The sequence below is a fragment of the Salvelinus namaycush genome, chromosome 18, assembly GCF_016432855.1.
Source record: "Salvelinus namaycush isolate Seneca chromosome 18, SaNama_1.0, whole genome shotgun sequence".
In the NCBI taxonomy this organism is placed as follows: Eukaryota; Metazoa; Chordata; class Actinopteri; order Salmoniformes; family Salmonidae; genus Salvelinus; species Salvelinus namaycush.
The window spans coordinates 11245720-11264549 of NC_052324.1; the positions used below are offsets into that span (position 1 = coordinate 11245720).

The window sequence follows — 18830 nt, forward strand, 5'->3', positions numbered from 1 at the left end:
TATCCGGGGGTTAAAAACATGTTTTTTTACCCTCACGCAATTGGAAAAAGTTGCAAGTTCAATGTCTATAAGCTATTGTGACAGAAACCACACTGGACAAATGGAATGGCTGATTGATTGGTACCATGCCAAGTGGAGATGCTAGGCTGGTTCAATGTCTATTGCGTGTAAAATATGGAGACTTTTGGACGATATTAAACCATGGCGATGAATCAAGGGCCAAATGCATAGTCCAGGAAAAGCTTCAAACACTGCCACGCTGGCTGCACCCCTTTTTAAAGCCATATGCCAAGACAGATGAAGTCAGGGATGTTTGAGGAGAGAGAAATCGCTGGATAGCTATCACACAGAAAGAAACAACCGCTACTGAATTACATCAGAACCATGATCCATTCCAGATCTCTGATCCAAGACTTTCATTAAGAGTCATAATAACTTTCATGACATGGAATCAAGGTTCCGATGAATTCGGGTCAAAAGTCAAGAGGGGAAAAAAAAGCACTGTGACAATGGACAATTGTGTGGCACAAATTCAACGTAAGTCATTGGCTAAGACGATGCTGATGGAGATACTGCTTAACAAACGTGTATTTGACCATCTAAAGTTGGCTGTACTCAATACGCAATACTGTGTGGTGCTCCACCCAGCCTGTAAGCGTTGGTGCTGCGTCATGAGACTGGTGGACAATATCGCTTGAGCTGTACTCTAATATCAGATAGGAAGCTTTGGGTGCACAGCACTGACCCCGCACTGTCACATCCGCGCAGATCCCGCCCTCTTTCTGCACAGAAGAGAAACTATGTAGGAGGAGGTGCGTTTTCAAAGAAAGGAGCAGAGACAAACACCAAGAGGGACACAGGCCACATACCGTACAGTTACATACCCTTTCCAGCCTAGCCCAATAGACCCGCTCAAACAACATCCTCTTCCTGTCTGCAGGACAAGATGCCAAGACCCACACAAACTACAGCAAACTGCCGAAAGTGGGATTAGCTCATACAGGTGTTTTGTTGATTTCTCTCCCACTGGGCTTGCAGTTCTGCGCATGTCAGTCAAAGGCCCAGTCCAGAAACAACCCCTAGCCCCTACCCCCTAGACACTTGTGGAGATTTGATAGGTTTGAGCAATATGGTGATAGCTCCACCTTGCCCTCTGATAGGTTCGGTGGAATTGTTATCATATTGCTTTAAATCTACTAAATCCTCTCAGATCTTCGACAAGATCTCAGCAAGTGTCTAGGGGGTAGGGGTTGTTTGCTTCTGGAAAGGTCCACAGTCTCAGTGAGGAACAGACTCCTGGATAACCGGAGAGTTTGGGTGTTACTAGAGGGGAGGGAGGGCGTGCTGGATGAAGCTCACTGGGCGACAGCCGTGTGCTGATTAGAGATGGAGAAAAGAGGTCATCAATAAAAAAAAAAATGTTGGCTATGGAGGTGGAAGGAGCCCAAGGCTTTTTTTTTTGGTTAAAATTAACAGCATGAGGAATTTGGGAAAATGTAAGAAAGAAAAATCTCAATAGACTGAGCGCTTAACCTAGCAGCTGGTCTCACGGAGAGTAGGCAAACCTTTACATCGAGATGGGTGTGTGATCTTGATGCATTGAAAACCTTCTAGCTGATTGTAACAGGCATGAGGATGAGGACAGTGATGGTGGAGATGCGTGTGGGTGGTGGTGCTGAAGAAAAGGCAGCCCATGGGGGGGGGGGGGGGGGTTTGGCTCATGCAGCAGGACAGGTAGGGAGCAGCATATGGAGGGAGGGAGGGGCTCCCCCAGTAGATTTGCTGCGTCCCGAGAGGCACGGACCAAGTGAGGAGGTACTTAACCCTTAGAGCACTTTTGTCCCGAGACCAGGACAGGGTGGATGGGAAGGAGGGGAGGGATGAAGAGGCCACAAAAGCACCCCTTCCCATCTAGAAAGGGGTTCAAATGATATGTTTTAAAGAAATAAAACAATGGGTTTTATAAAAACTAGTTAGTGCTCTCAAGAATAAAGTCTTGTTTAAACCACATCATGGAAATAACAGGGTTTGGGAACACTAAAATAAAAATATCATTCAAGAAAACAAAACCATAGTAAGAATGAAGAACACCATAAATTGTGATTATGACAAGGAATTACACTTAAATGACTGCATTTCAATTCCTTGTTGGATCTGAGCATACTGTACCTCAAATCCCATACCTTGAACGTTATAAACATCTAGACAATGAACATATTTTATCATTTGATATCGCATAGTACACGTTTGTTTCATAGACATTGAAAGGGGCAATCCGGGATTCGAACGGCAACAAAGCGTTACCCACCACCTGTTTTGGTGAACAGCTGAGGGAATGGGGCTGGAGAAATGCAAACCCTCAAATTCACAGAGCTACAGATGAAAGGACAGACCATCCATGAGATTGCAGGGTAAAGTTTTTTATTTTATTTTTATTTTAAGCTTTAGACTATTGTTTACAATTACATTGTTAACAAACAATGGCGTGAAACAATCTTACACTTTGAGTTCTGACCGTGTAGAACAAATATATGTGCCAATCCCGAATTGCTCCTCTTGAAATACTGTACCAGAACTAAGAGATTCGTTACAATTAGAAAAACACAAAATTCCCATATATGTTTAAAAGAGAAATGACAATGCACCTGGATTTAGAACCAGAAATCATCTTGTTAGTCAGAGACAGAATCAAATAAACACTGAACAAATTTGAATGGGATGTTTAATTCTTATTTGAAGTTACATGAAAACCTTCAAAATATTTCAGATTCAACCTTGAAATAACATTTGTCTATTGTCTACCTGAGAAAATGTTTGAACAGAGTACTCCGAATACCTTCAAATGCACCCGGCCTTTTCTTTGAGGAAATCGCTAATCTAAACACATTAACATTGGTGAAAGCAACAGAGTGGAAATGTTTGCACACGTCCATTCACGTAAAGATCAGGGATTATCTCAAGGAAGAGAGAGGAAGGATGCATGTTAAAGGTATTGGAACAGGGGCCAGGTGAACATTGTGGAAACCAACAGCCCTGAGAAGAATCCTATGAGACTGCAGCCATTCAGAGCAGACACCGAGTTGAGAGTGGCTATGTGTGACCTGTGTGCTTGGCATTGTATTGGCTGATTATCACCATCAGGTTCCAAATAACAGCTACAGGCAAACACTACCAGTACACCAAAGAACAACAGATTTGAGTAAAAGTAGAAAGGAAAGGGAACAATCAGAAAGAAAAAAAAGGACTGCAGAAACAGACACAATGAGAAAAAAAAGGAGGAGGAAGAGGAGAAGACGCCTAAAAGATGGAAATGGGAGAGGAAATAGCAAAGGCTGGATGTGGGATTTTTACTTACATGAGGTGGGAGGAAGGGTTGCAGGGTGGGGACACCCTCCTCTGGGTAGGGGGTGTCCCCCTTAGGGAGGTGGGGCTTCAGACCTGAGCCAGTCTCATAAATAGACATGGACATGGGCCGGCTGGCCCGCGCCGACTGCCGGCGCTTCATGGCCGAGGGACTGGAGGAAGAAGGGTCAGTGTACTCTGACCCGCTGCTGATGGGGACCTGATAGATATGGGTGGTTGGGCCCTGCCGCCTGAGAGACGTGTTCTCGCTTTGCAGAGAATGCAGCTGGAAGAGACGAGTCAGCAAATACACTAAGAGGACGCTTTTCTTATCAGCGAGCAAGGTGACTTGTTTTTCTAGCTTTAACGCATGCTTTATTCTCTACAGGGCGAATCCTGACTTTCACTTCAGTTGAATTTCACTTGTCATGAATTGATGTCAATAGGAGACTAAGTGAAAATGTAACTAAAGCGGATGTTAGGATTTGTCCCCATTTCCCCTTCCTCTAAATGTTTACTTCAGGTGTTGGGAACTGTCAGCATCCATCTGTACGAAGCTAAGGCCAACGCTACTACTCATGTCTTTATAACATCGTCTTGTTAAGCATTTCCCCGCTGGTGTTACTCATGCTAGGCATCCGAAAACTCCACTCAAAAAGCAAGGGGTAAGAGCAAGCAGAAAGTGTTGCAGGCAAGCCAAACAGTTCAGATAGCTCGTCTCTGTCTAATCTATCTGAACTAGATAGATAGATAGGACAGACAGGATAGATATATAGGACAGATAGAAAGCCCTCAATGGCGCCCTCTATCCAACTCTATGGTCTGTGCTATTTATTCAGAGAGGGCAACAGGGAAGTTCTCTGACGGCTAAGAAAGACAATCGAATGTGCCATCAGTTCAATCAATGCCAGCCCACACAGCTAAATCACATACTGTACACGTCCACCACTGAGGAATGCCAGTTTGACTTCTACTGTCTGTTCCATAGAATATTATTGAGAGCATTTTTTTTTTTTCTTTAAAAAGGATGCACGACCCAGGATAAAGAAGGGGTTCAAATGCACGATCCGGAGCCTACATGTCTGCAACAACAGCTGTTCAAACCACGACAAGAGCATCTCACCACCTTGTAGAGTCATACCCTATATTTCTATGGTTACTCAATCGTTCTCGTAAAAGGCGTTTGTCACCATTTATGCCTTTTAGGTTGAACAGAGGCTGTTGATTGGGGCAACGACAGTTTGGTCTATTGCCAAATCAAGTGGTGGGCCTGCTGTTGGGCTGAAACACACACTCCGGATTGTGACTTGAAAATCATTAGGGATTCTGTATGATAAATCATAGGGGTCATATGGATAAGAAGACTCCAATTTAGAGTCAAACGATAGTGTAACACTTTGTAACACCGACTGTGGAGGAGAACTCTGGAAGTGACAGTACTCCTGAGCATTTAAGATTATTATGAATGGACACAGGGGCCCTGATCCTAAATCAGCACTCCTACTCTGAGACGCTTTATAAATACAGCTTTGTTAGGAAACAATCAGACGTAAAGAGTCTTACTAAAACCACAGCAGAGGACCATTGGAATGTTTTCGAATGACAAAGGCAAATGCTGCACCTGTGTAGCAATAAGAGCTGTGCTATCGAACACCTTCAAGGAGGAGTCTTCTGATGAGCGAACATCAAGGTTAAGAAGAAAATCCCGTATAATTGATAAGCTTGTTGAAATCACAATGCAGGGTCACACAGATAGAACACAAGATAACAACAATGCTATGCTTACTATGTTAGTCACCATACAAACGACTAGAGGAGGGAAATTCACAGTGTGAGTGATGTCATGCTGTTTACTTGAGCATGCCTGTTAGTCGTACCATAAGAAAGAACACCGCTTTCAGTGTATGATACACTGTATCCAGGGGGAGGGAGATAGTTTCCCACAATAGAGTGGAGCAAGAATGCATCTCTTGAACACAAGTAAAAAAAAAAAAAAAAATGCGAAGAATTTGTCAAGCTATAGAAGCCATTGTCTGAACATGGACTGAAACATGCTGGCCCAAATAGTGGAGCTAGATGGAGAGCAGTCTTGCCTTGCAGGAGAACCTTCCCAGCAGCCTGGTGGTTACCGGTTAGGATCCTCACTCGAACCAGTGTGTGAAGGGAGGTTACCGTGAGGGGAGGGACCAGAGCTCAGCTGACCAACCGCTGTGCCCCCCTCAGTCCAGCCCTCCGTCCCATTGGTCGAGTGGCAGACGGACCGAACGGTGTTAGTGATCTGATTGGTGGATCTCTGCAGTGGGCGGTACCTTTTTCTGCATCAGCCGCAGCTCGTCGCTCAGGTTGCTGTTGACCTTCATCAGCTGCTGGATCTTGGCCTCCGAGGCCGACAGGGCGTTCTTCACCTCCAGGAACTCCTGCACCGTGACAGGCCCGTCTGACAGGTCCGAGTCCAGACTCTGTAGGGGGAAAAGTCAGAGAGGGTGGGCTTTAGGACTTGTCTGAGTCCAGACTGCGGGCGCTCATTTTCAGGTTAAGTAAGTACTACTTCAAACCCTTTACTAGGTTTGCGTGCCAAGAGATCACATTAGTCACCTTGGTCCGGTCCTTGTCCGAGAGTGTCTCCTTATCCGTGTCCTCGTCAGAGGCCACGCTGTCGTAGTCCGGTTGGTCGTTGTCCAGACCATCGCCACCACTCCGGCTTTTTAGGATGAGTTCAACGTTTTCTGTAACCACAAAGCAAATGACCCCTTTCTCATTTCATATAAAGACATGCAATTTTAATTATGACCATAAGCCATGTGTGTCTGAGATAGTAGGTCCATTATCTTCCAGTACTTTACCTTTGGGACGTATCGTAGAGTTCCCCAGCTGTCGACGTTTCGAGTCGCTTAATATGTCGATGACAAGAGTTGCAAATTCATGTGCGTTAAATCTCGCAAGCTTTTGCCGTCCCTGGAGAAAAAATAAAAAAGCCTAGCAAAATGCATCCTCTCCTACTGCATCTGTTGAAACGTCACTGAGGGAACCGAGAATCAGTCATATTTAAAGGGGGAGAGAAAACCAGCAAGGGGGAATGTATTTAACTAAAGCAATCAGTATCAAAGTGTTAACTAGGGAAGGAGTTATGCAGCAGACTTGCCTGGTTTCGTGTGGATGAGTACTCTGGGTTCACAGGAAGGAAAGGCACCACTGTGGTCTCTGTCACCAGGGTGCTGTGGTTCTGTGTCGCCAGCCATACTGTGCAGAACATAGAGGAGTGTTGCATCAGGGCCATATTCATTAGGAAACGCAAACGGAAAACGTTTTGCAACGGACAACAAAAATGTGTGTTTCTTATTGGATAAGTCTAGGTAGTCCCTCCCTGTTTCAGTCCGTTTGGTGCCAAATGAACGCCACCCAGATGTTTGACTGGACATGGTGGACCGAATGCTTAAGAAACATGCACCGACCATTACTCCGCATCACTGTCTGTCCGTCTTACCAGCATCGGTCTCCCTTCGGTCCACTTCGTCAAACACGTCCATCGCCAGCTCCTCAAATAAATGATTACTAAGCTGAAATGAAATGTGTGATTTGTAGAAAAATCAACCCAGAACTAGTTGTGTGAATACGTTTTTGATTACATAGGTCTCTAGATTGTAATATCATACAACTTATCCATTCAAATCTTAAAGTGAACACTTACAGACTGGAGTTTCTTCTTTGCCGCCTTTGCCAGTTCTGATAAATCTAAACTGCTATACATGGGGAAAAAATAAATCTGCTTAGCCTCTCATGTTGAATGGGAGGGGAAATGGTCAAACCTAATTATGATAAAATACTTACATGTTCCTTATCCATCAAGACAGCAATAAAAAAGAGAACATGTTTTGAGTTCAAATATCAGAACTATGCTATAATAAGTTAATAATATGCTGTAATAAGACCAACCAAACTGTAGCAATTTAGCTCAGATATGTATTATTAATATTATGGTGCAATAACAATACTGGGTACATTCACACTAGTCATATTAATAAAATAGTTTGACTAAAACGTTTACATGCTTTGCAAGAAGAACAATTTCCCTAATAATCCGGTTTACATGGACACATCTGAAATCAGGCTACCTGAAGGGACTTTGATAAATGCAGAAAATTGTCAATCAAAATAAATGTTCTACCACAGCGACCATGTTCTTTTTTGGAAGCCATTTTGATTTTGAGTTCGGACATATGAAGTATGTACTTCAAAACCATTTCTAAGATGTATACTTTTAGTTTTTCCCGAACTCACTTCCCTCGCGCAAAAGGAGGTAGGCTTGCGCTGCTGGTGCTAACACATTCCCAGACCAAATACACCGCTGGAACTCAGATTAAGGTGTTTATATGTCCTAATAATTACAACAATTTCCCAGAAAACCTGGTGTTTTAATTGCCGTATGCTTACTTAAATGATGACCTTACACCAATTAATATAAGCAGAGTAAGGTGTTTACATGACTAATGCCATACTCGGCCTACGGCCATAATCGAATTATTAGTGCGCATGTAAATGTACTCAATGATTTAAGGGGAAGATTATGATCTTGACAACATGTAACAATTGCTTCAGCCTGTTTCATCTCATGCCTGTTACAAAAAGCCACAAAATATATGTCCTAGCAGGCTCTAGAGTTGGATTGCACTGTCAAACAGCTCACGTTTTCTTTGCCCCCCCCAAAACACATTTAAAACTTCACCCACTTTACTTATCCTAGAACAAGCCCCCCCAAAGTGCTATTTAATTAGTCTGGTCCCAGATTGGTTTAAGCCGTCTCGCCAACTCCTACGGTCATTGTCAGTTGGCAATGACAACGACGAAAGGGTTCGGCTATTTTTCATTATACCTTTATTTAACCAGGTAGGCAAGTTGAGAACAAGTTCTCATTTACAATTGCGACCTGGCCAAGATAAAGCAAAGCAGTTCGACACATACAACAACACAGAGTTGCACATGGAGTAAAACAAACATACAGTCAATAATACAGTAGAAAAATAAGTCTATATACAATGTGAGCAAATGAGGTGAGATAAGGGAGGTAAAGGCAAAAAAAAAGGCCATGGTGGCGAAGTAAATACAATATAGCAAGTAAAACACTGGAATGGTAGATTTGCAGTGGAAGAATGTGCAAAGTAGAGATATAAATAATGGGGTGCAAAGGAGCATAAATAAATAAATAAATACAGTAGGGGAAGAGGTAGTTGTTTGGGCTAAATTATAGATGGGCTATGTACAGGTGCAGTAATCTGTGAGCTGCTCTGACAGCTGGTGCTTAAAGCTAGTGAGGGAGATACGCGTTTCCAGCACAAAGCCTGGGACCAGGCTACTATTTTATACATTGAGCCACACAATGCTTCCTTACCTGTCGGCCATCTGTGGGACGATGAAGTGTTGGCCATTTTTATGATCTGAAAGCAAGCACGGATGGGTTGTGGTGATAAGAAACCTCATGGGAGACACTGTATGCGATCAGTTGAGTAACCCCTGAAACTAGGCTGCAAGTGTTGCGTGTGCATTGTTTCTTGCCTGCTATACCAGAACCGTAGAGGCAAACATCTAAAATGCATGCCACTTCTGTGTGTGCTTCAGAGAGGCATGTCTCTGCCCTAGACGTGAAGCGGAAAAATGAAATGTTTAGCGACCCACGAGTTGCTTCACTGACGTGCTGCTTCTGTGGCTGGTGTAGCATTTCTCACTGATTACTGTGGGTTTGTTTCAGCTGTGGCTGACGGACGCTAGGATAAGCGGACACGCAACACTTGCAGTCTAATTTGAGCAGGCGAAAGCCTCTCCTCACTTACTAGGCTTTCTCCCACAGAGATAGAAAGCCAGTCTGTCAGTAAGTTCATACTGGATCTCTACCAGCCTATCAGCCAGGTCATGGTAGCCAGCTTGCCTGAGAAAGAGACACACAATAGAAATCAGTTAGGCCTCTTTTCTTGCCCATTAAGCCTGCCTGGTCACACAGCCACTAAAACATGAAAAAAATGACTTTGATAAAATAAGTTAACATCCTAAATGTTAAACTATCCCTTTAAAAGGCTGGATGTTGCAGTACCTTGCATAGTTGATGGGGGTCTTGGCGTTGGAGTCGGGGGCGCCGGGGTCAGCCCCGTAGACGGTCAGCAGCTCTGCCTGAGACACCTGCCCTGCCTTTGCAGCCACATGCAGCGGCGTATTTCCTTTTTCCTGGAGAGAAGGTAAGACACCACCCATACGTGAACAATTAAAACTAGGGGGGAAAAATACTAAAATACATAGATAGGGTATGAGAAAGGGTAAGGGTCGGTTCATACTGCTTGCGGACATTTAACTGGTTGTAGTGCAAGGTTGCAATTAATCCAATGAAAAGGTTTCCTTTTTGGCATAGTTTTTTTCCACAAGCAGTGTGAACGGTCCTTCCCTCTTTCTATTAAGTTGCTCTCGTACCTGTGTGGCAAAGCAGTATTTATGGAAGTAACACTGTTGTATTAACATGTTGTTAAGGATATGTTTAGAAGCTGGATGGGGGAGAAATGAGATCTCTTACTGGGTCAAAGAAATTGGCCTGGGCTCCAAGAGAGAGTAACCTCAGACATGTCTCCAAGTTACCAGTGCGGACGCTGGAGTGAAGTTGCTGAGGAAAAATAAAATCAACATTTATTGGTAAAATATTGCTCATTCAAGCTTGATACACCTTCATTAGGGAATTGTGTGGGCACAGAGTGGCAGATGTCTCACCTTGCTTAAGTCCTTGGCTGTGAAGCTGTCGTCATCTCGACAAGGCATCCGGTGGACAAAAGCCAGCATTTGGTATTTGGCCTTTATGAACTCTGTCTTGTTTGGGCTTTGGGAATAACATAAAACAGAGGGGGGTTAACAGAACAGCAGAGCATTGTAGGCGGATTTCAATTGAAGCACTTCCAACTTCATGCAACAATCACTCTTAGGTTCAGGTGAATTGACCCGACCATAAGTTAACTGAAGCAATTCAGGTTTCTCCAGCATTGTGTGTTCCTGCTGAAACCCATACACTTTTCATGCTATCATGCTGAACCAAACCAGTACTTTGGTGGATGTGTATCCAGGCCAGTGCAGTTCAGCCAGTTAATTCCTCATTTGGGTCTCGAGCTGAAAAAGCTTAAGAACCTATGTACTAGTGTAACTGGGCCAATTGCCTTTCCTTCACTAGTGAACAAGGCTGCACTCCTGGCTCACTCGGCAGCCATCAAAAATACATGACTCACTGCACTTTGTCCTGAGGGTTGGCCTTGCGTTTACCACTCATCATCGGGTCCAGTAGACAGTGCTCCCATATCGAATTTGCACCATTGTTGTATAACGTCTGAACCATCTGATTAAAAGACAAAGAGATATTATCCATTAAATGAAATATACAGACAGCCTATTCTATCACAAAAGCAGAAAAGGGGATACCTTTGACCAAGGTAAAGAATAGTGTGTGTGTGTGTGTGTGTGTGTGTGTGTGTGTGTGTGGAGATCTTACTTGTAGCTGTGTAGGAGCCCATGGTGTGTGAGTCAGGTGACGCACTTGGGAGCTGTGTCTGCCCAGACTCCGATGAACACTACAGCACTCGTCGCAGATCAGCACGCCCCTGTTCACAGAGGCCCAGCGAGGCTCTAAGCATAAAGGAAACAAATACGTATACTAAATAAATACAAAGACATTCATCTGAATATTTCATCACCTCAATTGCAAAGCCTTATTTAGCTTTCGTTCATTCATTTGTAATGCCACGTAGTAAATATACTGCGAAGGACATGTGGGAGTAAATACACTGACAGTGCGTGTAACCTATTCTTATAACCTATTGCTTAATAGTCACTAATTTTAATAACTGGGCAATTCCACAGTAACAGAATTGCAAAAAGACAAAAAGATATTTCACTTAAAATATATTCCAAACAAAAAAAACATTGATTTCAAAGTGTAACTCTACGCACAAGGAGTACTTTTAACAATTTACACTGAACATTTAACAAAAACACATTTACTGGAACAACTGTGCAGATGCAAAGTTTGGCAACAGAATATCTGTCAACTTCTCTTTTTTGTTGTTGTGTGTGTGTAAACAACAAACTCAAATATCTTCTCTGAATTAAGATTCAAATATGTCGGCAGAAAGAATGGGGCTATGACTTGACATGCTTGACTCTGAAAAAGTTTTACACCAGGTAACGGAATTGCAGTAACGGAATTTCGTTGTGGGTCCCTTATCTGTAAGACACATAAATTAATAATTATGGAAAGGAATGTCATTACCTGCATAGTAATGTCCTGTACTTTAAATAGGTACACAAATGTAGAAATATGCAATATCCACATTTGCATATTATTCTACACACTGGCTATTATTTTAATGAGCTCTCCTCCAAACAAGACCAAATTTGGTTGGTCCGAACGAACCAAATCTGAACCAATCATAGACATCTATGTTTCACAAGTTTGGACATCAACGTACAGCACAGTAAGAGTTCAGTGGAGTACAGTACAGTAGAGTCAGGGTTTCCATTAGGAAAATGTTGCCTGTCAAATGTCCAGCGCCACATATTCATTTACAGGACTTTTGGCGTAAACTAATTAGGGCGTCCACCCACGGTGCTCAGAATTACATAATTCCCCATTTAGAATATGGTAGGCTAATTCATATTAACAGAACATGCAAGTCTAGGATGCAACCATTCTTACTGAATTCTGATGTGCACTTTGAACGTGTTAGAATAACTGCCCACACTTACTTTTCCTCGAGTACCAAAAAGCAAAATCACTAGGCTACGTCAATCTACTATAGTAGAAAAGTTTAGGCTATTCTATTGGTCAGCTTGTCGTGAAAAAAATTGCCTATTCCAAACAGACTCTGGGAAAGTTGTGGGACGACAGATTCATTCATACAACCTAGGCCCATTAAAAAATTAAAAAACACCTTTAAAATAAATAAGTTTGATGCAACAGATCAGAACGTTTAGCTTAAAATGCTGATAAACTATTATTTCTTCACATTATAAGCGCAGCAATGCACACAAGGCAGTATGTTACACATGAATGTTCGTTCTATAATGCAATTAGCGGGAAAACGCCGTTGTCAAAAGGGCACCGCACACGCGAGTGGTTTCACGTGACAGAGGTGAAAATATCTGTAAGAGATTTTGAAAGAGAGTAGACATAATAGGCATTCCTCATAATATGTATGAAAACGTTCAGGTTTCAAAACAATTAAGTATAGGCTATTTGTATGCTGTACGCTTCTGATTAATAAGATACATAACTAATATACTGTACACGCACGCCAATTTAATGCCACAAAATTATGCAAACTACCTATAGACGGATAAGCATGACCTGTCAAATGTATTTCCATCGACTGGTATTTCCATCAATGAATAAGCTAAAAAGCATTATTTCGCAATGGGATTTATTCTTCTCCCAGACAGTTGGCCGGCGCCTATTTATTTAAATCGGCTTTTCTATATATCCTTTTTAATTTTTTTCAATCGGACAAAAGCCGGCTATTACCGGCTAATGGAAACCCTGAGTAAAGTATAGTACAGTATAGTAGATTTCAATACATTAGTGTACTCAACTCTAATGTGCTATACTGTGTACTGTACTGAACTCTACAGTACTTTAATTTACTGTACTCTACTGTGCTATCCAAACTTGTGAACCCAACCGCAGTTTGCAGACTACTATGTTTCCCATCCCCCCATTTTCAAACAGTCCATTTATATTTTCCAACTGGCCTATACATTTGGATGAGTTTTTTTTCTCTCGCCTGAGTAGCCTCGTTTCACTGCCAAAAATAAAATTAAACCATCTAGTGTTCAGCGAAATAACAACAATGTTAAATACAGGTAAGCCTAGTCAAATAATTAACATCCAATCACATTAACCGGTACTCTCTCGCAGGAATTCCACTAACGGTCTGTATGTAGCTGCTGCTCATTCCGTTTACTTTTTTTTTTAAAGTAAGGCCCGCGTCCTGCTACTACCAGCAGTATAACACCTGCACCTGTTGACGACACAAGTTTTTCTGCTTCCACGAGCACATCCAATGCTAGCATCAGTAATTCTACATTTATTGTTAGCCCAGCTAGCATGGACACTGACAGTTGTGAATCTGATGCAGCCGAAGAGCTACTCTCTCACAACTTGATGAAGCCTTCATTCTTTGCGCAGACATTTAGAAACAAAACATGCCAATTTGAAAAATAAGCCACCGGAGTTTTTTGGGTGAGAATTAAGACGATTTTCGAGTAGTTAGACATGTATAAAAGCAACAGATACCATTAATAAGTAGGGTCTAGAAGCGTCTTATATGGTGAGCTACCAAGTGGCTAGGACAGGCAAGCCCCATACTATTGTGGAGGACTTAATTCTTCCTGCTGCTGAGGATATGGCTGGGACAATGATGGGGGAAAAGGCCCCAAAAAAAATATACAGACTAGAGGTCGAACGATTAATTAGGGCCGATTTCAAGTTTTCATAACAATCGGTAATCGGCATTTTTGGACACCGGTTATGGCCGATTACATTGCACTCCACGAGGAGACTGCGTGGCAGGCTGACTACCTGTTACGTGAGTGCAGCAAGGAGCCAAGGTAAGTTGCTAGCTAGCATTAAACTTATCTTATAAAAAACAATCAATCTTAACATAATCACTAGTTAACTACACATGGTTGATGATATTACTAGTTTATCTAGCTTGTCCTGCGTTGCATATAATCGATGTGGTGCCTGTTAATTTATCATTGAATCACAGCCTACTTCGCCAAACGGGTGATGATTTAACAAGCGCATTCGCAAAAAAAGCACTGCCGTTGCAACGTGTACCTAACCATAAACATCAATGCCTTTCTTAAAATCAATACACAAGTATATATTTTTTAAACCTGCATATTTAGTTAATATTGCCTGCTAACATGAATTTATTTTAACTAGGGAAATTGTGTCACTTCTCTTGTGTTCTGTGTAAGCAGAGTCAGGGTATATGCAGCAGTTTGGGCCGCCTGGCTCGTTGCGAACTGTGTGAAGAACATTTCTTTCTAACAAAGACCGTAATGAATTTGCCAGAATTGTACATAATTATGACATAACATTGAAGGTTGTGCAATGTAACAGTAATATTTAGACTTAGGGATGCCACCCGTTAGATTAAAATATTTTACTGAAAAAATAAACGTTTTGTTTTCGAAATGATAGTTTCCGGATTAGACCATATCAATGACCTAATGCTCGTATTTCTGTGTGTTATTATATTATAATTAAGTCTATGATTTGATATTTGATAGAGCAGCCAGACTGAGCGGTGGTAGGCAGCAGCAGGCTCGTAAGCATTCATTCAAACAGCACTTTACTGTGTTTGCCATCAGCTCTTCGCTGTGCTTCAAGCATTGCGCTGTTTATGACTTCAAGCCTATCAACTCCCAAGATTAGGCTGGCAATAGTATAGTGCCTATAAGAACATCCAATAGTCAAAGGTATATGAAATACAAATGGTACAGAAAGAAATAGTCCTATAATAACTACAACATAAAACTTCTTACCTGGGAATATTGAAGACTCATGTTTAAAAGGAACCACCAGCTTTCATATGTTCTCATGTTCTGAGCAAGGAACTTAAACGTTAGCTTTTTTACATGGCACATATTGCACTTTTACTTTCTTCTCCAACACTTTATTTTTGCATTATTTAAACCAAATTGAACATGTTTCATTATTTATTTGAGACTAAATAGATTATGTATTATATTCAGTTAAAATAAAAGTGTTCATTCAGTATTGTTGTAATCGTCATTATTACAAATGTATATAAAAAAAATCGGTATTGGCGTTGAAAAATCATAGTCGGTCGACCTCTAATACAGACAATGCCTTCATCAAACAACACTGTTTCACGACACATCAATGACATGGCAAGAGATGTTTTGAAACATTTACTGCTTCGCATACAAGCCAGTGAACTCTATGCGTTACAGCTGGATGAGTCAGACGTGGCGGGCCTGGCACAGCTCCTGGTATATGTCCGTTACGTTTATGGGGGGTCAATTAAGGAAGACATCCTCTTCTGCAAACCACTGGAAACCAGGACAACAGGAGAGGAGAGGATTTTTTAAGTACTGGACAGCTTTGTGAGATCAAATGGACTTTGGTGGTCTAGATGTGTTGGTATCTGTACTGATGGCGCAAAAGCCATGACAGGAAGACATAGTGGAGTGGTAACGCGCGTGCAAGCAGTTGCTCCCGACGCCACTTGGGTACACTGCAGCATCCACCGAGAGGCTCTTGCTGCCAAGAGAATGCCTGACAGCTTGAAAGACGTTTTGGAAACTACAGTGAAAATGGTTAACTTTGTTAAAGCAAGGTCTTGAACTCTCGTGTATTTTCTGCATTATGCAATGATATGAGCAGCAACCATGTAACACTTTTACAACACACAGAAGTGTGCTGCTTATCAAGGAGCAAAGCATTGACATGTTTTTTTAAAAATTGAGACGAGCTTAAAGTTCTTTACTGACCATCATTTTCACTTGTCTGACCGCTTGCATGATGACAAGTTTCTCACACGACTGGCCCATCTGGGTGATGTTTTTTCTCACCTGAATGATCAGAATCTGGGATTACAGGGACTCTCCGCAGTTATATTCAATGTGTGGACCAAAATTGAGGCTATGATTAAGAAGTTGTAGCTCTTCTCTATCTGCATTAACAAGGACAACACACAGGTTTTTCCATCATTGTATGATTTTTTTGTGTGCAAATGAACTCAAGCTTACAGACAATGTCAAATGTCATATAGAGCAGCACCTGAGTGAGTTTGGTACGCAATTACGCAGGTACTTTCCTGAAACGGATGGCACAAACAACTGGATTCGTTATCCTTTTCATGCCCTGCCTCCAGTCCACTTACCGATATCTGAACAAGAGAGCCTCATCGACATTACAACAAGCGGTTCTGTGAAAATGTAATTTAAATCAGAAGCTACTGCCAGATTTCTGGTTTGGGCTGCGCTCAGAGTATCCAGCCTTGGAAAATCACGCTGTTAAGACACTGATGCCCTTTGCAACCACGTACCTATGTGAGAGTGGATTCTCACATAGCATGAAAACTAAATACAGGCACAGACTGTGTGTGGAAAATGATTTAAGACTGAGAATCTCTCCAATACAACCCAACATTGCAGAGTTATGTGCATCCTTTCAAGCACACCCTTCTCATTAACCTGTGGTGAGTTATTCACAATTTAATTTAAAAAAAATAAGGTTTTAAATGTAAGATGGTTAAATAAAAAGAGCAAAATGATTGATTATTATTTGTGCCCTGGTCCTATAAGAGCTCTTTGTCACTTCCCACGAGCCTGGTTGTGACAAAAACTCACACAAATATTTAATGTTTAATAAATGTATCGTATATTGTGTGTGTGTGGCAGGCTAACAATGATGGCAAAAAACAACATTTGAGAGTGCGCTGACCCTGGAGCTAGAGGGGGTACGCAGCTGGAGGTTTAATGTTTGAAGGGGTACGGGACTATAAAAAGTTTGGGAACCACTGCCTTAGACCTATCAATTAGTTAGTGTTTATCATTACTTGTTACTTCTGTGAACTTTCATTATTCTCACTCATGAGGGAGAGAAATTAGAAAATATCTTAAAGATGTGGGTTTTGGTAACGGAATTTCATGTTTCTTAAAAAACTTACAGAAGGCAGAAACATTTCTCCAAAAACAAATTGTTGATATTAGTTGGCAGGGGTCTATTTACTTCAACATTGTGTTTTGATGTATTTGTAAAACTTTTAAAGACTTAGTCCTGGTAGTTGTTTACCAAGACTCCTTTTCCATCTATTTGACCAGAAATCAAAGTATTTGCGTACTCCAAATTTTTAGGATGGAAAATGGTTGAAAAATGTATATGCGCCTTAACTTCTCAAAACATATAAACTCTTATCTTTCATTTGACACCAAATTTGACATGCACTTCATGTTAATGCTCATGGGTCCTTTTACATGGAAATGACCAAACTGCCACTTTTAATATCATCAATATTCTACAGTACATCAGCAGTCAAGCTTTAAAGGAATAATTTGGATATTGGTAATAAGGCCGTTTATCTACTTCCCCAGAGTCAGATGAACTCATGGATACCATTTTTATGTCTCTGTGTGAAGTTTGAAAGAAGGTGCTAACCAGCGCTAGCGCCATTGCTAACTAGCGCTAGCACAATGACTGGAAGTCTATGGGTATCTGTTAGAATGCTAACAGACACCCATAGACTTCCAGTCATTGTGCTAACGCTCAATAGCATTGGCTTGCAAAACTACCTCTAACTTCATACTGGACACAAACATAGAAATGGTCTCCACAAGTTCATCTGATTCTAGGGAAGTAGAATTAGGGCCCCATTGCCAAAATCCCAAAGTGTCCTTTTAAGTCCAGAGAAGTTTCTGAAATCCATCTTCAAGCTAACACTTAAGGCGTCCACATGCTTCCCAGCCGAAACAGTTCGGAAGTTTGTGCATATAGCATGACAACATTTTGTGGCGTTCTCATTTTTTTGTTTTTACTTCGGTAAGTTTTTTTTTCAGGTTGTTCAGGCACAAAACATTTGAGGCAAGCCGGAGTCGGTATCCGAAGTCTACACCCCTTCGTCAGTGATTGGTCAGCAGTAAGGATTCTTCAGTAAAGTCTGTCATTCAACGAGAGACGACTCGTTTTCATGCACGTTTTTTCATTGAGAAATACTGCACCAAACAAACATCTAAGATGTAAAATTGCGTGACTAAGATCTCCTCAGCAAAAACGTTATAATTAGTGACAGATTTCTTGAATTATCTTAGATTATTTCTGACTATTTTGAGGAAGTGTAGACTGTCTACGGCATCTCAAAATGAACAAACAGTGCACTTGCCACTTTAAAAAAATATAGTTTTTCAAGCAAAGGTTGACTTTTAAGAAAGTATCCAAGCACACTTGTTTGGTTCGCCTAGCCGTCTTCGGCTAGCTGAACTGAAGCATGCTGATGTCTTTACACAATCACAGCTTATCTTGGTTTCTTACACCTTCCTTATGACTGGGTTTTTCCACTGCTCCTCACATTCATTATTCAAATTTCTGGCACGCCGCCTTTGGCATCTAGGCCACTTCACGTCTCACTCAGCTGCGAACTCACTCTGGCCCCAGCCTCTCCATTCTTGTGGCATCCCAGTTAGGCTACATTGACGGGACAGCCGTCCCAAACACACCTTTGGAACCTATACGCCTGAGGTCTAACTGGTCCTGTTTAGATGCCTTTGTTGATTAAGGAAACCCTATTTAGGCTCATGTAACCTGGAGACAACCTCGGGGCACACTATTCTGATAGCAGATAAGAGTGAGGCATCTAGTCTGGTCAGTTAACTTATTGTGACAGTTTTTTTTCACAGCTGTCATATGCAGTGCATTCGGAAAGTATTACCACCCCTTGACT

At 41.7% G+C, this 18830-nt stretch overlaps 1 protein-coding gene across 3 annotated transcripts in view; it reads right to left on the reverse strand.

The window, feature by feature from the left end:
• The window catches only part of LOC120063077 (ARF GTPase-activating protein GIT2-like), a 35612-nt gene that overhangs the window by 3953 nt on the left and 12829 nt on the right, over positions 1 to 18830 (reverse strand). For 2 of the 3 annotated variants that reach the window (XM_039013211.1, XM_039013210.1), the window contains exons 2-14: positions 10853 to 10986; positions 10593 to 10699; positions 10087 to 10192; positions 9896 to 9982; positions 9425 to 9555; positions 9168 to 9262; positions 8729 to 8774; positions 7031 to 7082; positions 6827 to 6899; positions 6485 to 6582; positions 6186 to 6297; positions 5938 to 6068; positions 5652 to 5801 (exon numbers count right to left, since the gene is read on the reverse strand). In XM_039013211.1, the coding sequence (XP_038869139.1) occupies positions 5652 to 5801; positions 5938 to 6068; positions 6186 to 6297; positions 6485 to 6582; positions 6827 to 6899; positions 7031 to 7082; positions 8729 to 8774; positions 9168 to 9262; positions 9425 to 9555; positions 9896 to 9982; positions 10087 to 10192; positions 10593 to 10699; positions 10853 to 10986 (1322 nt within the window). Of the gene's footprint in view, positions 1 to 3355; positions 3629 to 5651; positions 5802 to 5937; positions 6069 to 6185; positions 6298 to 6484; positions 6583 to 6826; positions 6900 to 7030; positions 7083 to 8728; positions 8775 to 9167; positions 9263 to 9424; positions 9556 to 9895; positions 9983 to 10086; positions 10193 to 10592; positions 10700 to 10852; positions 10987 to 18830 lie in introns of all 3 variants that reach the window. The other variant, XM_039013209.1, reaches the window with a different exon arrangement.